The 15,806-nt window shown below is 39.4% G+C and overlaps 1 protein-coding gene across 1 annotated transcript in view; it reads right to left on the bottom strand.

Moving 5' to 3' along the window:
• LOC8031349 (nose resistant to fluoxetine protein 6) overlaps positions 1-15,806 on the bottom strand; it is a 91,970-nt gene that overhangs the window by 19,779 nt on the left and 56,385 nt on the right. Inside the window, exons 7-10 of the mRNA XM_042292902.1 lie at positions 12,993-13,158; positions 9,004-9,089; positions 5,528-5,650; positions 4,646-4,766 (exon numbers count right to left, since the gene is read on the bottom strand). Of these exons, the coding sequence (XP_042148836.1) occupies positions 4,646-4,766; positions 5,528-5,650; positions 9,004-9,089; positions 12,993-13,158 (496 nt within the window). The remainder of the gene's footprint in view (positions 1-4,645; positions 4,767-5,527; positions 5,651-9,003; positions 9,090-12,992; positions 13,159-15,806) is intronic.

Raw genomic sequence — 15,806 nt, forward strand, 5'->3', positions numbered from 1 at the left:
CACTACACCATAATCTTCTAAATAATTATCACAATGCTAAGAATTACTTTCAAACCTCACCCAGGAATACAAATCCAGTTCAGTGTATTTACGTAGGTTGCCTCTAATCAAATACCTTGCCGAGACAGACAGATATTTTAGCATTGTCCGGAGGGTATTTTTATAAAATCAATCGCCGAAGTATAGCGTTAGAAGAGAACACAATAAATTAAGCGAACGCTATAATTAATCAGAAATGTGGCAGGTGCTTACGCGTATCCTTGTCGTGCAACATTTTTGCACGTTATATTGAGCATTGAGGGTAAACTTAAGCAAGGAAACTCTATGCATATGATTTCCCGGTTTCAGATATAAATTACATAGTGTGAAAATTAGTACGTTAGTTGTTGTTGCAAATGAATTCCTCCCTTCTGGTCGTAGACGTCGAACATCTTGCGTTCTAAAGTAATTTGTCGTAAATTGTGCGCAGAGAACTATAATATAAGTATGTGTTTCAGTTTATTAAACTTCAATATATAAAAAAATATGATTTTGAAGATTTGTAGCTAAGTGTAAGTTGTATTTTTTTATAAATACTAGCAGCACGAGTAATATGCTATCATATATGGTCTATAGTCATTACTATGCACGGATGTTAGCAAACATACCATCATTATTCACGGTTTGTTCTATATGGTGATCTAAATATGGAACTAATTACTTTGGTTTGCGAGCATATAATTTTGTTAAACCAATAACCGTAAAAACTGAAATGTATTTATTGATTTCTAAGAATGATCTGCAAGAGTCCCTGCTGCGCATAAAATATTAGCAGGCTGAGTTAAAGCAATATTTTGTAAACAACGACCGAAGTAAAGAAAATATAAAATTGGTTTTTTTTTATACTCCACAACCTGGTACTTCAGACCTTTATCGTTATAACACCTAGCTATCAACAATTAATGGACGTTTCGATTATTCCAGGAATATAATAATTAAAAACAAACCCTTAAAAGTATTGTTTTCAAACGAAACCACCCTTGATACATCTAATTGTGACAGTGTACGAATCGTTCAGAATGGCTTGACACTCTTTTTGTGTTCTGTTCCTATGTTCAATTGCTTTTGTAACTCAAAGTTATCCTTGCCATTTTTAAGCAGACTGTTTCAACATTTTAAGTATGAAGGCGGAAGCTGTGAAGTAGTGTGTTTCATAAACAGAAAGAGCTAGTATGCGCTCCTATAAAATATTTTTTTCTCGACATTTTACACAACGTTAATTGACCTTCTATCCATAAGGGGTATGCAGTAAGTTCACACAATTCAAGATACCATGTTGTAATTTCAATCAATTCCTTTCAAATCCTTCCAATGAGGTGCAAACACTCGAGTGATCGCATCTTAGACGTTGTGCGAGACAGGGAAATGAAGGAAACACGACCGTGTGTATCGGCGTTAAGTAGCCTGTTTAGATACATATGCTAGCGACGACGTTGTTTACCTTTCATTTTTTCACTCAACAACACGTGATGACATATGGGTCATAATTTTACGGCGGTACGTCGTTCATTTACGCTCCTATATTAAGTAAAATTGTTAGTGAAGACGTTTTGTATGTTCATGTTTTCTGCTAAAATAACCAAGGTCTCACGTAAGATAGCTAACAAGGTAATATTAAGTTTTGCATCTTTCTAAAACACGCACAATATCTGAAGGAAGTGAGCGTAGCTTTTCCTTATTCTAATACGGGACGCGATTGAGGAACACGAAAATATAAGAGTTTTATTAGCCTTGTATTTGATTTAGATTAACTTCTGGTATAAAATATTAGGTAAGGAAATAATGAACAAAACACGTGGTTTCAAAATGAAATCCTCCTGTGTTCTTTCAGGTTCATTGGTAACCTGTGAAGGAAAGTAATCTTGATTGAAAATCACATTTTTAACAGTGACCTAATCAAAAGAACATTCAAAATCGCAGCTCTTTGAGCCAACTAGAGAAGTTGACCGAAGCTTACATTAATAAATTTTGCTCTTTAAGCACTTAGACGAAGTGAGCAAAGCACGTAATTTAATGGGTGTATTGCTGTCCGGCCTAACGGTATCGGTGGAAAGCAAAGGGCGCTATGGAGTGCCCCGAAGGCCCGCCTTCCGCGAGTACACGAGTAATAAATAAAATAAAAGTTGAATAACGCTGCTGATTGTGATTATTTTTATCCTTCGTCAAGAATCCGCCATTCTTATAATATTTCAGTTTACTTTAGGAACACCATGAAAAAGAAAGTAATGCAGTTGTAGAGCTCAGAGCTGGCTATGGTAGCCCTATTTCTTGTGAAGAGTGTTTCAGTGGACTCAATAATATTTCTGTTAGCTGTTTTTTTGACCCCTTCATAAGTAAAGATCAAACACACATGTCCTATGATTACCTACCAATGTATTCCTTTGAAATTAGTCCTGAAGCTATTGTCAACATAATCGACTCACTTTGACTATCTTCATGTTGTGGTTTATTTTGACTATATCAAATCCAAGTTTCTGAAGAATACTGAAATGTACACCTCTATTTTTGTCGCGAGTATATTTTCTCAGTGGATGGACCATGGTATCTTGCCATAAGACAGGAGAGTAGCCGAAGTGGTCCCAGTTCCCAATAGAGGTGATAACTTTAATCCCCGTATCTTTTGCACAATTTCGATGACCAGTGTCTCATGCCAAATTATTGAACATGTCATTTAACGTAGTAAATTTTCTTGAATAAAAAAAAAATATGTTTGTTCCTTTTAATACCGCTTTCGAAAGACATACTCATGCGAAACACTACTTTTATCATTCACGCATTACCTTCATTCTATCGCTGACGCTCGTTCTGAAGTAGATTGGCTATTTTTAGATATTTCGAAAGCTATTGAACATGTGCACCAGCTTAGTAAACTAAACATTGACCCGGCGGTACTCACGCGGATACATTCATTTTTAACAAACCACAAACAGTTCGTGAACTTTACGAACGCTAGCTATTCTATGACTAGCGTTAGTAGCATCAGAAAATCCCGAAGGCTCTGCGCTCAGTCAGTATATATTCCTCATTTACATTAACGATTTACCCACACATGTATCCTAAAAAATGTTATTATTTGCTGGTGACTGCGTTATTTATCGATAAATTAGAAGTTACTCACTCTAACGTACTACAAAACGATATGAAATATGTTTCTAACTGGTGTCACTCATAATCCACGGTAGTCGACTGTAGTAAATAAAACATTATGAGCGTATGCCGTTGGGCTTCATCTCAGCCCCATTATACGCTAAATAGCTATCCTCTAGAATTCGTTTTGGCCTATAAGTGTCTAGGAGTTCATATTATATCTAACCTATCATCAAAGACTCACATTGACTGCATCATTAACATCACTACTCGCATGCTAGGTTTTCTTAAAATATTTTTTTTCGCACCCCAGCCTTTGACTCCCCAATTTTATTTTGTTTCATCTTAGGTGGGGTTGTGATAACTTGTTTCAACATTCTGTCAATGCAGACAACGCGCAGTGTGTTTTGTGGTAATACTCAAGTACATAGCCGATCACAGTTGAACTGTAGTTCAGAAAAGACTATGAAAAAGTCCTGCCAGATGTTAAAAATATCAAAATCTGACAGATTACATTTAGAGAGACTGTCACTGTCATTGAAATACTCAAAGCTGTTGGTCCTAGTGTAAACGAAGAGACTTGATGAAGTTTTGATAGCTTTTCGACGCAGTGTAACTCGCGCACTGACTCATGCAACAAGTAGTGATGCAGTTTATACTCTTTTCTGAACGTTTGTTGTACTGTAACTGGCGACTTTCATTCATTATACCCAATCACCTTCCCCGTTTTCTTCATTATTGACGCCATCTTAAAGCATGTTATCTCAGCGCTGCCTGTTGCAATTCAATACCGGACGAGTCGGCCTAGCAACACCTTAACATCCGTGCTTCTATTCGGAACAGCTTTTAATATACAATGTTTCTTCACCTGTAAAATACTTCATGCTTATCCTGTAAGAGATTTCGCTTTCTAGTACTGCCTCGGTTTTTAAGAATTTCTTATTTGTAAATTACCGTAAGATAGTTAAACTTATATAAAAAATAAATGAGATAACCGAAGCTTTGTTGTTTGACTAGAGATATACAATGTTGAAAGTAGTGTTCGTGAGCACTTCATATGATGCAGTTTAGGTTGAGTCATCTCTAAAAAACGTCGATCCGCAGCTTAATTATTGGCACACCTTTAGTACCCAATTGATTTTATTTGCAGAAAGGCAAAAGAAACAAAGAAATTGAAACTTTAAACTAATAATAAACACAATGTCCGTCCTTTAAACCAAGCATTTCAGTACATAATAAAACAATATTCTCATACTTTTTGTTCACCCAGCGCATTTCAATTATAGTGTGCCTGGATTATTTTACTTCGCTGAACAGCTGTCTAGTAAACAGGTCCGAAAAGAAAGGTCGTCCTATATCACAGCCGAGACTGTAATGTCAACTTTATAGTTCGGAACTGTTGTTGAAAGATATAAAGCACAATTTGAAAATCTATCTCAAATTAATACATTAGGGATTTTCAATTGCATACTAATGCCGACATTAAATATACATCTAGTTAGAAAAATGATCCACGAACCTTAGAAATCTTGGCAGTGCCGTACATTTGTAGAAGGAGGAGAACCACACAGCCGGAAAAGTAGCATGCTGCATGGTAGCTTGGAAGGACGTACAGCTCGTTGATTGTGGAAATTACTGCTCTGCAAAGACATTTAAAATCGTTGATGTTTACACAAAAAGAGTATTTTAACAATAACACACTTAATGAACTGAATTGTGCTGAATTGAGAAGTAGTTCTACCATTCCGATGGGTACTTTGCTTTATACAATGGCTCATCTTCAAGCTATGAAACGCACATGGACTGTTAGTGCTACCGTTCACATTCTGTTTGACGTAAACAATATACCTTATGTTTGAAGCCTACGCAGTAAGTTTGCTCGACAAAATCCGAAGATAAAACTGCATTAACTGAGTCATGTGCTTTACAAGCCGAGGAGTCTGAAATTTTTAATTTAGTTTATTATAAATGGCTGAACCGGCCTTTTTTTTTGTGGCTGGGGTATCACTAGCTATATTTTCCCGTCTGACTGGCATTACAAATTTAATATTATTTAGTTGGTACCCTCACGCTATTTAGTCGTTTTGAATTGACTTGACGTGTGCAGTGCTAATGCAGGAGCACACCAGGGTAGCTTTATTTGTTTCTTAACCATTGAAACTCAGACTGTAGAGCTGGCAACGGCGTTCATGGTTGATTTTTTTTTTTGTTTTACCTTCAATCACGACCTAACATTAAAATAAAAAGTCTCTTCGCAATATTTTGCCCTACTAGCATAGGCTGATTACATATAAATCATATTAAAATACATCACAACCTGCATAGTAAAGCTATTTTTTAATTTATGCTAAAGAGAATTCATAATTCTGAGCACACAAGAACAACAAGTACTTAAACTTACTCAAGCGTCTCGCCCAGAACAACTGGAAATGGGTAGTAGTTGCTGTCATAGAGTTGCCAGCAGGACACCGAGCATCCCAGTAGAGACAAGACTCCAAACACGCAGATCATGGTCCAAGGTTTTCTGCGTCGTTAATTAAAACAAACGACCATAAAAGTGTAGTTTCTAAGAAGTTTTTTTTCGATAAAGAGATAACTAGGATGTGGATTTATTTAATCTGCAATTTAAAAAGTAATGAACTACTGCAGCATTTAAAATGAAAGCTGCATACAATAATTAAAACATTTTTGTACAAGATTTCGCTTTTACAATAGCTAGTTACTGCGAAACAAAATAGACACGCTCCTTGATTCAAAATGAACAATCACTATATATCACCGTGAAATCAATACGAGGGAATTATTTGCAATCTATATTTGCTTAAAAGTGATCAGTGTATGTCGTTTATTGAATAAGAACTTTGATGGAACGAAAGAATTCAATTATCTTAGGACTTAGGTTCTCCAATGGGGGTCTCCGGACCCTTTGGGCTCCGCGAACCTTTTGGGGTTGTGAAGCCCTGACTCATCGGTCAAGCTCGCAATAAAAGGTGTTTCTACTCAGATCAAACAATATGTTTCAGTTTTCGGGTGAGTTTTCTTGTGTGTATGTCAGTAAGAGATGTCAACGTCACAGTAGCACTTAGTTATATCCATTTATCATATGATTATTATATTTAACTTATACCTTTCTCCTTTTCTCGCCACAAACCGGGTCCTCCATTATCTTCACCGATCTACAATGAGTCCTCGAAAATTAATGGCCGAGAACCACTGCCTTAGGGGAACAAGATGCGTAGTCATTGACGACTTCACGAACGTAGTGCGTGGGGTTTATGTACCCACTGTTTTGCGATTTGTCATTTTGTCTTACTTAATGCCAAAATGGTATTGTGTGCGGAGCGATCATACGATACTCAAAGCTAGCCCCAGCCTGCTTTGCTGAAGCTCTCTTTAAAGCACTCAGAAGAATATCTATATTGCAGTAAATCAATGTACGATGTTTTCGTACCAAATGTTTCATCAGAACGTTTTTGTGTGGCGCCTTTATCGGGAACTTCCGTCAGCCACAACCAGCGTTTTAAGGAGTACATTTCTATAGATTTTTTGGTTGTTTCAATATATACATTAGTGCTAATGTGTTAGAAATAAAAATAAAAAAAACTAAGAGTGATAGTTTTGCAGGATTTGCAAATATCCAGACACGATTGACAGTAATTACATACATATTTAACAGTGCAGGACTTAACGAGTACCAAACACTTTATTATTGACGCACAGCAAATGAGATTGCCAAATTTCAAGACGAGGAGGCTGACGAAGGAATCATGAAGCGGGAAACGTGAAGCTCGAATCCACACCCGGCCTTTATTGAACTCTAAGTAACTACAGACCTCTTTTTGGGTACTACATCATTGACAAGTTTGAGAGCACTGTGTTAACCAACCCCTCGCTGATGTTGTCAGACTAGGATTTTTTTTTTTTTTGCGAGTACTGAGAGAGTTTTATGTATTCTGTCTTGTGTAATCCGTCGCAAGGCGTTTTCTGTGTTTCCCTCTCCCATAGATAGTTGTTTTTTGCAAGAGTTTCAGTTCTGTTTTAGTTTCAATATTAATCCGTTGTGAGCGGCCGCTTGCATGTCGTGCGAGATCTTTCTTTATCCCTGGTGTCGTGAGCGCTGTTGTTCACCTTGCAGTTAACAGAATATCACGTTTTTCATACACTTCATCAACTGACATAGTTATTATATTTGTACTTGCGTGTCTGAGAAAGCCCTTGGAAGGCTTGACGGTGTGCATTAGAGTTTTTATACAAAGCAAAACTATTTTCAAACCCCTTTGAATATTATTGAGACATAAAAAGATGCGAACGGAATACAGGCGACCTGCGGAAAACTTGTCTTTGTTCAAATCGATAAGAGGCAGTCCTAGAACACTACGTATTTTATACTGTGCCCTTGCACGCTCATCATGGTAAACACATGTATAACTTGGAAGTTATAACTGAATTAGAAACATTAAGAGTAGAGCTTCGTTCTTTGCATTGAATACCTCTTGCTAAAACAGTTTTAAATTATAATTTATTAAACAGTTACCACATCTATTTTGCCTGAGCCACTATTTGAAAGAAACGTTTAAATTAGGTGTATGTCTTCTTAGTTTTTTGCTACACCTTCTTGTCGTGAACGAGTGTTCCGCGCACTAGATAAGTTGTGAGCCATTAAAAAATCCGCGTTTGAAAACTAAACAAATATATATACATATATATATATATATATATATATATATATTGGCTTTCGGCAATGCCTGGTCGGGTATGCTAACCTCTACACCACTCCACCTTGTCTTTCTGGCGTTTCCTATCTGTATTATTAATGCACAAGAAACGAAATTTACCCAATCGGAGGTGTTCTGGAAACACACGCCGCCGCGTGGCACGCGGTACGACGCTTGGTGTCACGTGGCACGTGCTCGTTTGTGCTCCAGAAATCCTCCCACTGTTCTGTCTCGTGCCGTGAATATGTAGTATTCTTTGTTTATGAACTTTTAAAGACACGGCATCATCATAATCTGCGAGACTCATGAGCCACGTTATTGAATATACAACACGGGCACTTCACACCATCGTACGTGGTCTCCTGGCTCCGCCGTTATTTTGGCTTTCGGCGGGTTCATAAAAACTTTGATTCTTCAATTCATTGGATTAAGTACGGTTCATTCCGCTGCATATGTTCGTTTATTTCCTCTTCGGAGACCACGTACGATGGTGGGAAGTGCCCGTGTTGTATATTCAATAACGTGGCTCATGATACTCAAAGATGATAATGATGCCTTTTGTCTGACAGCTGATAAACAAAGAAGACTACATGTACACGTGACGAGACAAAGAGTGAGAGGATTTCTGGAGCACAAATGAGCACGCACCACGTGACAGCAAGCGTCGTACCGCGTTCCACGCGACGGGGTGTGTTTCCAGAACACCTCCGATTGGATACATTTGTTTCCTGTGCATTAATAAGACAGGTAGGAAACGCTAGAAAGCCAAGGTGGAGTGGTGTAGTGGTGAGCACACACGACCGGACATTGAAAGGCCCAGAGATGATATCCTGGCTCCACCGTTACTTTGGATTTCGGCGGGCTCGTAAAAACTTTGATTCTTTGATTTATTGGATTAAGTACGGTTCATTCATCTGCATACGCTCGTTTATATATATATTTATATATCAGGTGGGGTTGCTCAATATGGATTATAAAAGTAACTATAACGATCCAAACGTCAACTTGGAAACTATAACGGGAAATAGACTCCAGAATATTGACCCACATATAAGCTTTAAGATCAGTCAGTGAAATGTCGAAATGACGCATTCTCACGGGAAAGATATTGAATTATTTGGTCTCATTAGAAGTAATTGTACCAGCCCCTGCATGTCCTTACCCTTTGAAGAAAGTGAAGATCAGAAGTGCCACAAGAAATAGCTGGAAGTCTGTCGAGATATACCATAGATGCTGGAAAACTCCGGTCTAAAAGAAAGTTGGAACAAAATAGTTGTAAAACTAGACTCCAAAAGAATCAAAGGACAGGTATAATTATGTTCTTCGGCAAAGTACAGTACGATAAACACATAGTTAGAATTATGTATCCTTACCACAACCTAATTTTATTTAGAGCAAAATAATAATAGAGTGACCGCCATGCTTCATACTTGAAACATGTATTAAGATTTTCTGCAGCGCTTACATCCTCACGCATTTTTAAACGTTTCAGAATGTTATAATCGTCGTTGTGTGGTTAATCAAGCATGTAAATTAAAAAGTGTGTAACTGGTATATTATGTTTAACCATAATTCATTTTCAAAATAAATATGTAATTGTGTACTATTGATTTATAAGCAAAGCAAAATTGTAATTAAAAAAAAAAGTTGTTTCTTTATATTTGATTTATTTCCTATGAACAAATCAATCAGGTCGAACCAAAGCTGTTTTTGAACAACTCAATTCGAACCAAAGCTGTTTTTTTCATATACACTATGCTTTAGAGCATTTAATATTAAAATAGTTCTCATTGCAGCATGGCACATCGATGTTCTTATGACGCCTCATAAACCAGCGCTCCACGCAGAAAAAAAATCAACAACGTTTGATGTGAGAATTTAAGCAAAATTGTAGACACTTTTATTAATTTTCAAATTTCAAACTCAGTGAATGGGAATAAGCTTATCTTTACAAAAATCCATAATTAGCAGTTATTACTGTTTAAGTAATTCAGAGATTCATTAACCAAGAAATTTCAGTTATATATTTTCCCATTATCCATATTGGCAAATACTCTACTCTTTTTTTGTTTTTTGTTTTGTTTCAAAAGTGCCAATACGTAGTTTTTGAATCCAAATGAAAAATCGGCAGCCTTTCACTGCAGGAGTGGTGCTTATTGCAAATACTTAAACCGCGCGCATTACCGCAAGGGGATCTGTAGCTAGAATACCATTTTTTTAATTAACTTTCTGCTTTAATAATTTTGGTTATAGCTTTGATTTTTTTTAAATAAGTTTATTCTACTAAAGCTTACTGTAGAAAGATATGCCTCAAAATGTTGCTTGCGTAATAAAAGTATCGAAATATTGAAAGGGCCCCGTGAACCCACAAAAAATTATATAAAATCCTTTTTTTTTTCTTTTAAATTGGACTGTTCCAAGTGACATTGAACTCCCAGAAAACAGATTTGTGAGTACCTGGATAGGAATCCTATGCGAAAAATGAACGATACCAAGAATAAAACCAAATAAAAAAAATGAAAAGGAGTATTTATATTTTCGACGCATTTCGATTTCGAAGCGAGTGCGAAAGATGCTCTTATTTCGGGCGTTAATTCCGACATAGATGCATGTTTCGGAATGGCTACTAAAGACACTAAATTCCGAAAAAAAAACTTTTAAAATGCTCGTGTAGGAGACACATTCCAGTGAAAAAACTTTCCGTGAAAACAATTTTCAGTGCGAAATAACCACATGGGGATTCATTCCGAAATACTCCCCATTTCGAGACTACGGCAGCCTAATTCAAGCGTGTTTTGGAGTTGCTCCAAATAAACCTTGCAAAAGTTCCTTTTGAGGCATACATTTCTTTACATGGTGTTTTAACTTTAAATGGTGAACGACAACTTTCCCTTGTTCCTATATGTACTCAAAATCTCATTCCCAAATACACAGGTACCGTCATGCACTCCTTTCTCCTTCTTGCTTTGGGCAAGCTGTATGCTATCTAAGGATGGACTCATTACCTCTAGCTTCTAGACGTCGAATGGAGGTCAAGAGAAGAGTGGCATTTAATATGTTCTACGTCGTCATTAAAAAAAACTGTTGTCTAAAAAGTAATGTCGTCGCGAAGCGTTCGTGGCGTCCAAGCCGCGTTTGTGCGGCTGCAGAAATTTGTATTTGAAGCGTGAGCTACACTGGCTGAGGTTCAGCAGTTTCGCGTGGCTCGCATAATGAGCCGTGCTCCGTGCTGCGCAAGCGCGAGGAGCAGTGACGTCACGCGGCGCTCAGCTGGCGCGCTGGAGACGCCACCGCCGCGCGCGCCTCGCCGGTCTGCGCATGCGGGAGGAGCAGTGACGTCACACGGCGCACAGCTGGCGCGCCGGAGCCGCCGACGCCGCGCGTTCCGCCGCCACCGCGCGGGCCTCGCCGGTCTGCACATTCCATAGGAGTGACGTCATAGCCGCGGCAGAAGCACTGGCGCCGCGTGCCCAGCTGTGCGCCTCCGTTGCGCCAAGTCTGACGCTGCACCGGAGCCGCTTGATAGCGACTCTCATTTTGTACGCATAAGCTCACGCTACGTATATCCTGGCATAGCCGAGCTAAGCCACCGCAATTTTGTTTAGATTTTTCAAGAATCTTAAGGCCCGTTCACACTCTTGCGACCGACTACGACCGGGAGAGACCAGACCGGTTTTTAAGCCTCTTGCGACTTCTTAGGACCAGCTCCGCTGCATCGCATCCGGTCCTAAGAAGTCGCAAAAGGCTTAAAAACCGGTCTGGTCTCTCTCGGTCGAAGTCGGTCGCAAGAGTGTGAACGGGCCTTTAGTCGATCATAATGATGCTGGTGATTCACTTTTAATGTAACTCGGCTGCGATTTTTAATTTCACCTTGCATGAAGTTTTAACTTCAAGCGGCTTCAAGGCGCGTCTTAGAAAAAATGGTTTTTGAACTCTCGCAAATGGGAGAAAAGACTGTGCGGAGCGCAAGTTCGCCTGCTTTTTTGCAGGGGTTGTGGTGCCGTAAGAACGCCAAGCTTCGATTGGTTTAGATTGAAGAATAGTGGGTAGACCTCAAGGAAGCTTGCTTTTAAGTTCACCCACTAAAATTCTAATTAGAGTGAATCAGAGCTCAGCGTTATGATGTCACTGAAACCCCTGCAGAAGAAGCAAAGAAACTTGCATTTTGCATTAAATTGAAGCTACCATCTCCAAATTGCCGATTTGTGATTTGTGCTATTATACCGCTCGGTACGACATCCCATGTAAAATATGTGGGAATTCTCTCAATTTGTCCAATTACTTTTAAGGATGGCGTGAGCGCCTTATATATGCGGGAGATAAGTAATCTCGTGAAAAGAAGTTAAGAATGCTGGTGAGGATATGGAAACTATACTTTAATGATAGAACGCGCACTGAATCTGAAAATATGAGGCCCCTTCCGACGTCGTGCGTGGGTGAAAGGGACAGCAGGCAATAAAGATAAACCTGTATTAAAAACATATCAAAATACCCAATAGTTATTCTTTCAACGAACGGTATAAGTCAAGATGCTAATATACAGTGTGTCACAAATCATAATTTGCATGATTTTTTCACCGCAAAAATAAGCTAGGCATTGCCGAACGCGCCTTCTACATCCAAAGGTAGCGCTAGAGGTCCCAACCAGATGCCAAAGATTGAGCCGGATATGACACCTTAATCAAAAGTGTTAAGTGATTTTCTGAAACTTTCAATGAGAAAATAGAACCCATTTTTGCCCGTTTTCGGTTTCTTTGCCATAGAGCCCCATCTATTCAAAAGCGCCGCCGGGCGCCATTTTCCCATTGAAATTTTCAGAAAATTACTTATAACCTTTCATTAAGGTATCGTATCGGGGTAAAACTTTGGCATCTGGTTGTGACCTCTAGCGCTACCTTTGGGCGAAGAATGAGCGTCCGGTGAAACCTAATTTATTTTTGCGGTAAAAAAAAAACTGTAAATTTTTATTTGTGCCACCCTGTATATTGAGGCTAACCTCAGGGAAAGTGTCAGCACCGTGCCGCTCGACGTGATAAATGAAAAGAAAAATCTAACAACATATTTTGCGTTCACATGAATACAATCCTTTCAAAGTTCTGACACATACGCTACTTTCACTGCAGCAAAATATAAAGTTGCCAATTTACTCACGTTATCTAACCCCTTTCCGAAGTTTCGCACTTGAAAAATCAGTTCGTACCAGTGACTGTCCATCTCACCGTAAAACCTATTCATCATTTCAATCACGCCTGGTCCAGACGCAATAACGGGTACCAAGTAGAACCAAGATATGACAAAAAGCATCGGGATGGTTGTTCTGAAATAAAAATAAAGCATACGTGTTGAGTCTATTGTTTACTGTGGTATTGCATGATATAACATGTAAGTACTGGTAAGCACAGAGCGTTAGACGGTTAAACCAAACAGGCAAATGTATTCGTTTGTCTTTTTTTGTTTACTAAAGTATCACCAAAACTGGTAGTGTACCCAAAAGTGTTGATTCGGTGCAGTATTCTAACGCGCTGAAATTCTAGATCCATTTTTTAAAGTAATAAGCAAATAGGCATCTGGTGTATGCGCTACCTGCGTCACGCACTGTCCATATTTGCATTTTTTTATGACCAAAAATACTATCTCCTAAACTTCAAAACATACTTAAATATTGAGGTGTGCTAGTGGGATATGCATGATATAAAAATTAAAGAGCGCAAAGGTTAGACAAAGGACAAGGGACCGAACACGTAGACAGGATAAGCGCTAACTCCAAACTGGCGTTTTAATATAGAAGAAGAGAAGGAAGCAGTACATAAATACACCGAAAAAAGGAAGAAAGAAAATTTATAATAAAAGGAGAAAACTGAAAGGTACCGGGTGATTCAAGGAGACGGGAGGCTCTTTAAATCGACCGTAAAATTCAGTTTCTTAACCTATCCCGCTACGACTTTGTGCAGCGTTGCCCATAGATGGTGCATTTTTTTGTAAAATTTGCAAAAAACAAACTCACCTGAGGAAAAATTAAAGAAGGAAAAAGGCTTAGCTACTATGGAAACGCAGCGAAGCCACCGGTCTTCAAACAACACGGCGCCGTTTCGCACGGGAGACAAGAGACGGCGCAAGCGGTCGCGACGCCAACTGCCGCCGACGAACCAGCAGACGACGCCGAGAGCCGGCTTATTTAGCAGACAAGGAACTGCAGTTCCTTGTTGTTACCGCGCCTGTTTTGGTTTCTTCGACTGTCGCAGTTTACGGAACGCGCGCCGCTTTTGAGTCGAAAAGATCGTCTGCTAAAAATGCCGGCTCTCGGCGACGTATGCTCGTTTGTTGGCGGCGTTCGTTGCGCCATCTCTTATCTCCCGTGTGAAACGGCGCCGTGCTGTTTGGAGACCGGTGTCGTCGCTGCGTTTCCATAGAACCTAAGCCTTTTCCTTTCTTTACTTTTTCCTCAGGTAAGTTCGCTGTTTGCCAATTTTACGAAAAAAAATGCACCATCTGTGGGCAACGCTGCACAAAGTCGTAGCGCGATAGGTTAAGAAACCGAATTTTTCGGTCGATTTAAAGAGCCTGTCGTCTCCTTGAATCACCCGGTATAAACAAAAAGGAAAGAAAAGCAAAGAAAGGGAACAGCGTGACTAAATTCATTTGAAGTAATATATTGAAATTAAGAAAAGAGACTATAGCTTGAGGAAAGAAGTTGAAAAACTAAAAATTTTGGCTGAATCAACCTCACGTTGGACACCGAAGGTAAAATAATTCTTTGTCAGTTAATTCCACCGATGGTGGAATTAACTGCGTTGTAAGCAGTGAGAGATTGCAGGTGAGCTGGTAATTAATCGACATTTTGTAAACCCTGAGATGGGGAACGATAAAAAAACGGACGACCACAACAAAATCTCAAACGCAGCTGAATTTTATTGCTATGAGCATACCAATAAATAGACTCTCACGCAAAAGGAAAAGAGAAAGGGCAAAAATAACTCAAAAACGAAAAACAAGGCGGCCAAAGCGTTCACCCCAGACAGCCTGAGCCACTCCCCGGCTCCAACAACTTTCGGAAAGGGAGCCGACCACTCGAACAACAAAAACCCCACGGTCACCACACATGGTGACCTCGAAACCGCTAAAGCCTAATCCCCATTTTCTACTCCAAGCAAACGATTCCCCCCCCCACCCCCTTCTCAAGGTTTACAAAGCTCCCCTCATACAAGCAAAAACTCTTTCATCCGATCAGTGATCACTAAGGACGGCTGGCTCACACAATTTCCCCGCTCGCGAATGCACAGTCTCCTTAATTAGCCTTCTAAACAATTCTTTTTCGTTACACAGAAGAGAAGTTTCATCCCAAAGAGGGGAACAAAAATTACAAGAACTAACATGATTAACCAATTCAGAATTCTGCGCCAAATTCTTTACACACCTTTTATGCTCCGCAAGTCGGTCCTTCAAACAACGCCCCGTCTGACCAACATAACACAATCCGCAGTCAAAGGGGATCTTGTAGACCACTTCTGCGTCTTTCTCTTCCTTGATGGTAAAGGCCTGAAATAATTCTCGTGAAGTTTTTTCTCGGAACATTTGTAGGAATTTGGTTTTTGTCAGGATCGGTTGGCATTTACATTCTCTAACATGTACTGCGAGATGCCCCGCTGGAGTTGATTGGAGTTAGGCGGCGTCTTCCCGCAACCTGGTGTCGACGCAGCGGCCTGTCTGACCGACGCTAAGCAAATAACCAACGACCAGGTTCTAAAAATATACAGGTACGTTGATGACTACCTCGTGCTTCTAAGCAATAAACCAGGTGAAAGAGACGAGACGCACATCAACCAGGTCCGGACAATCTTTAAAAAAAAACGCTCGAGGGCTAAAGTTTACATACGAGCTACCTACAGACTTCACCCTACAATTTCTCGATCTACGACTAAAATTCCAAGATAACCACATGGGCTGGATATATAAGCCAAGGTCGAA

The sequence above is a fragment of the Ixodes scapularis genome, unplaced genomic scaffold (genome assembly GCF_016920785.2).
Source record: "Ixodes scapularis isolate PalLabHiFi unplaced genomic scaffold, ASM1692078v2 PGA_scaffold3__209_contigs__length_174095766, whole genome shotgun sequence".
In the NCBI taxonomy this organism is placed as follows: Eukaryota; Metazoa; Arthropoda; class Arachnida; order Ixodida; family Ixodidae; genus Ixodes; species Ixodes scapularis.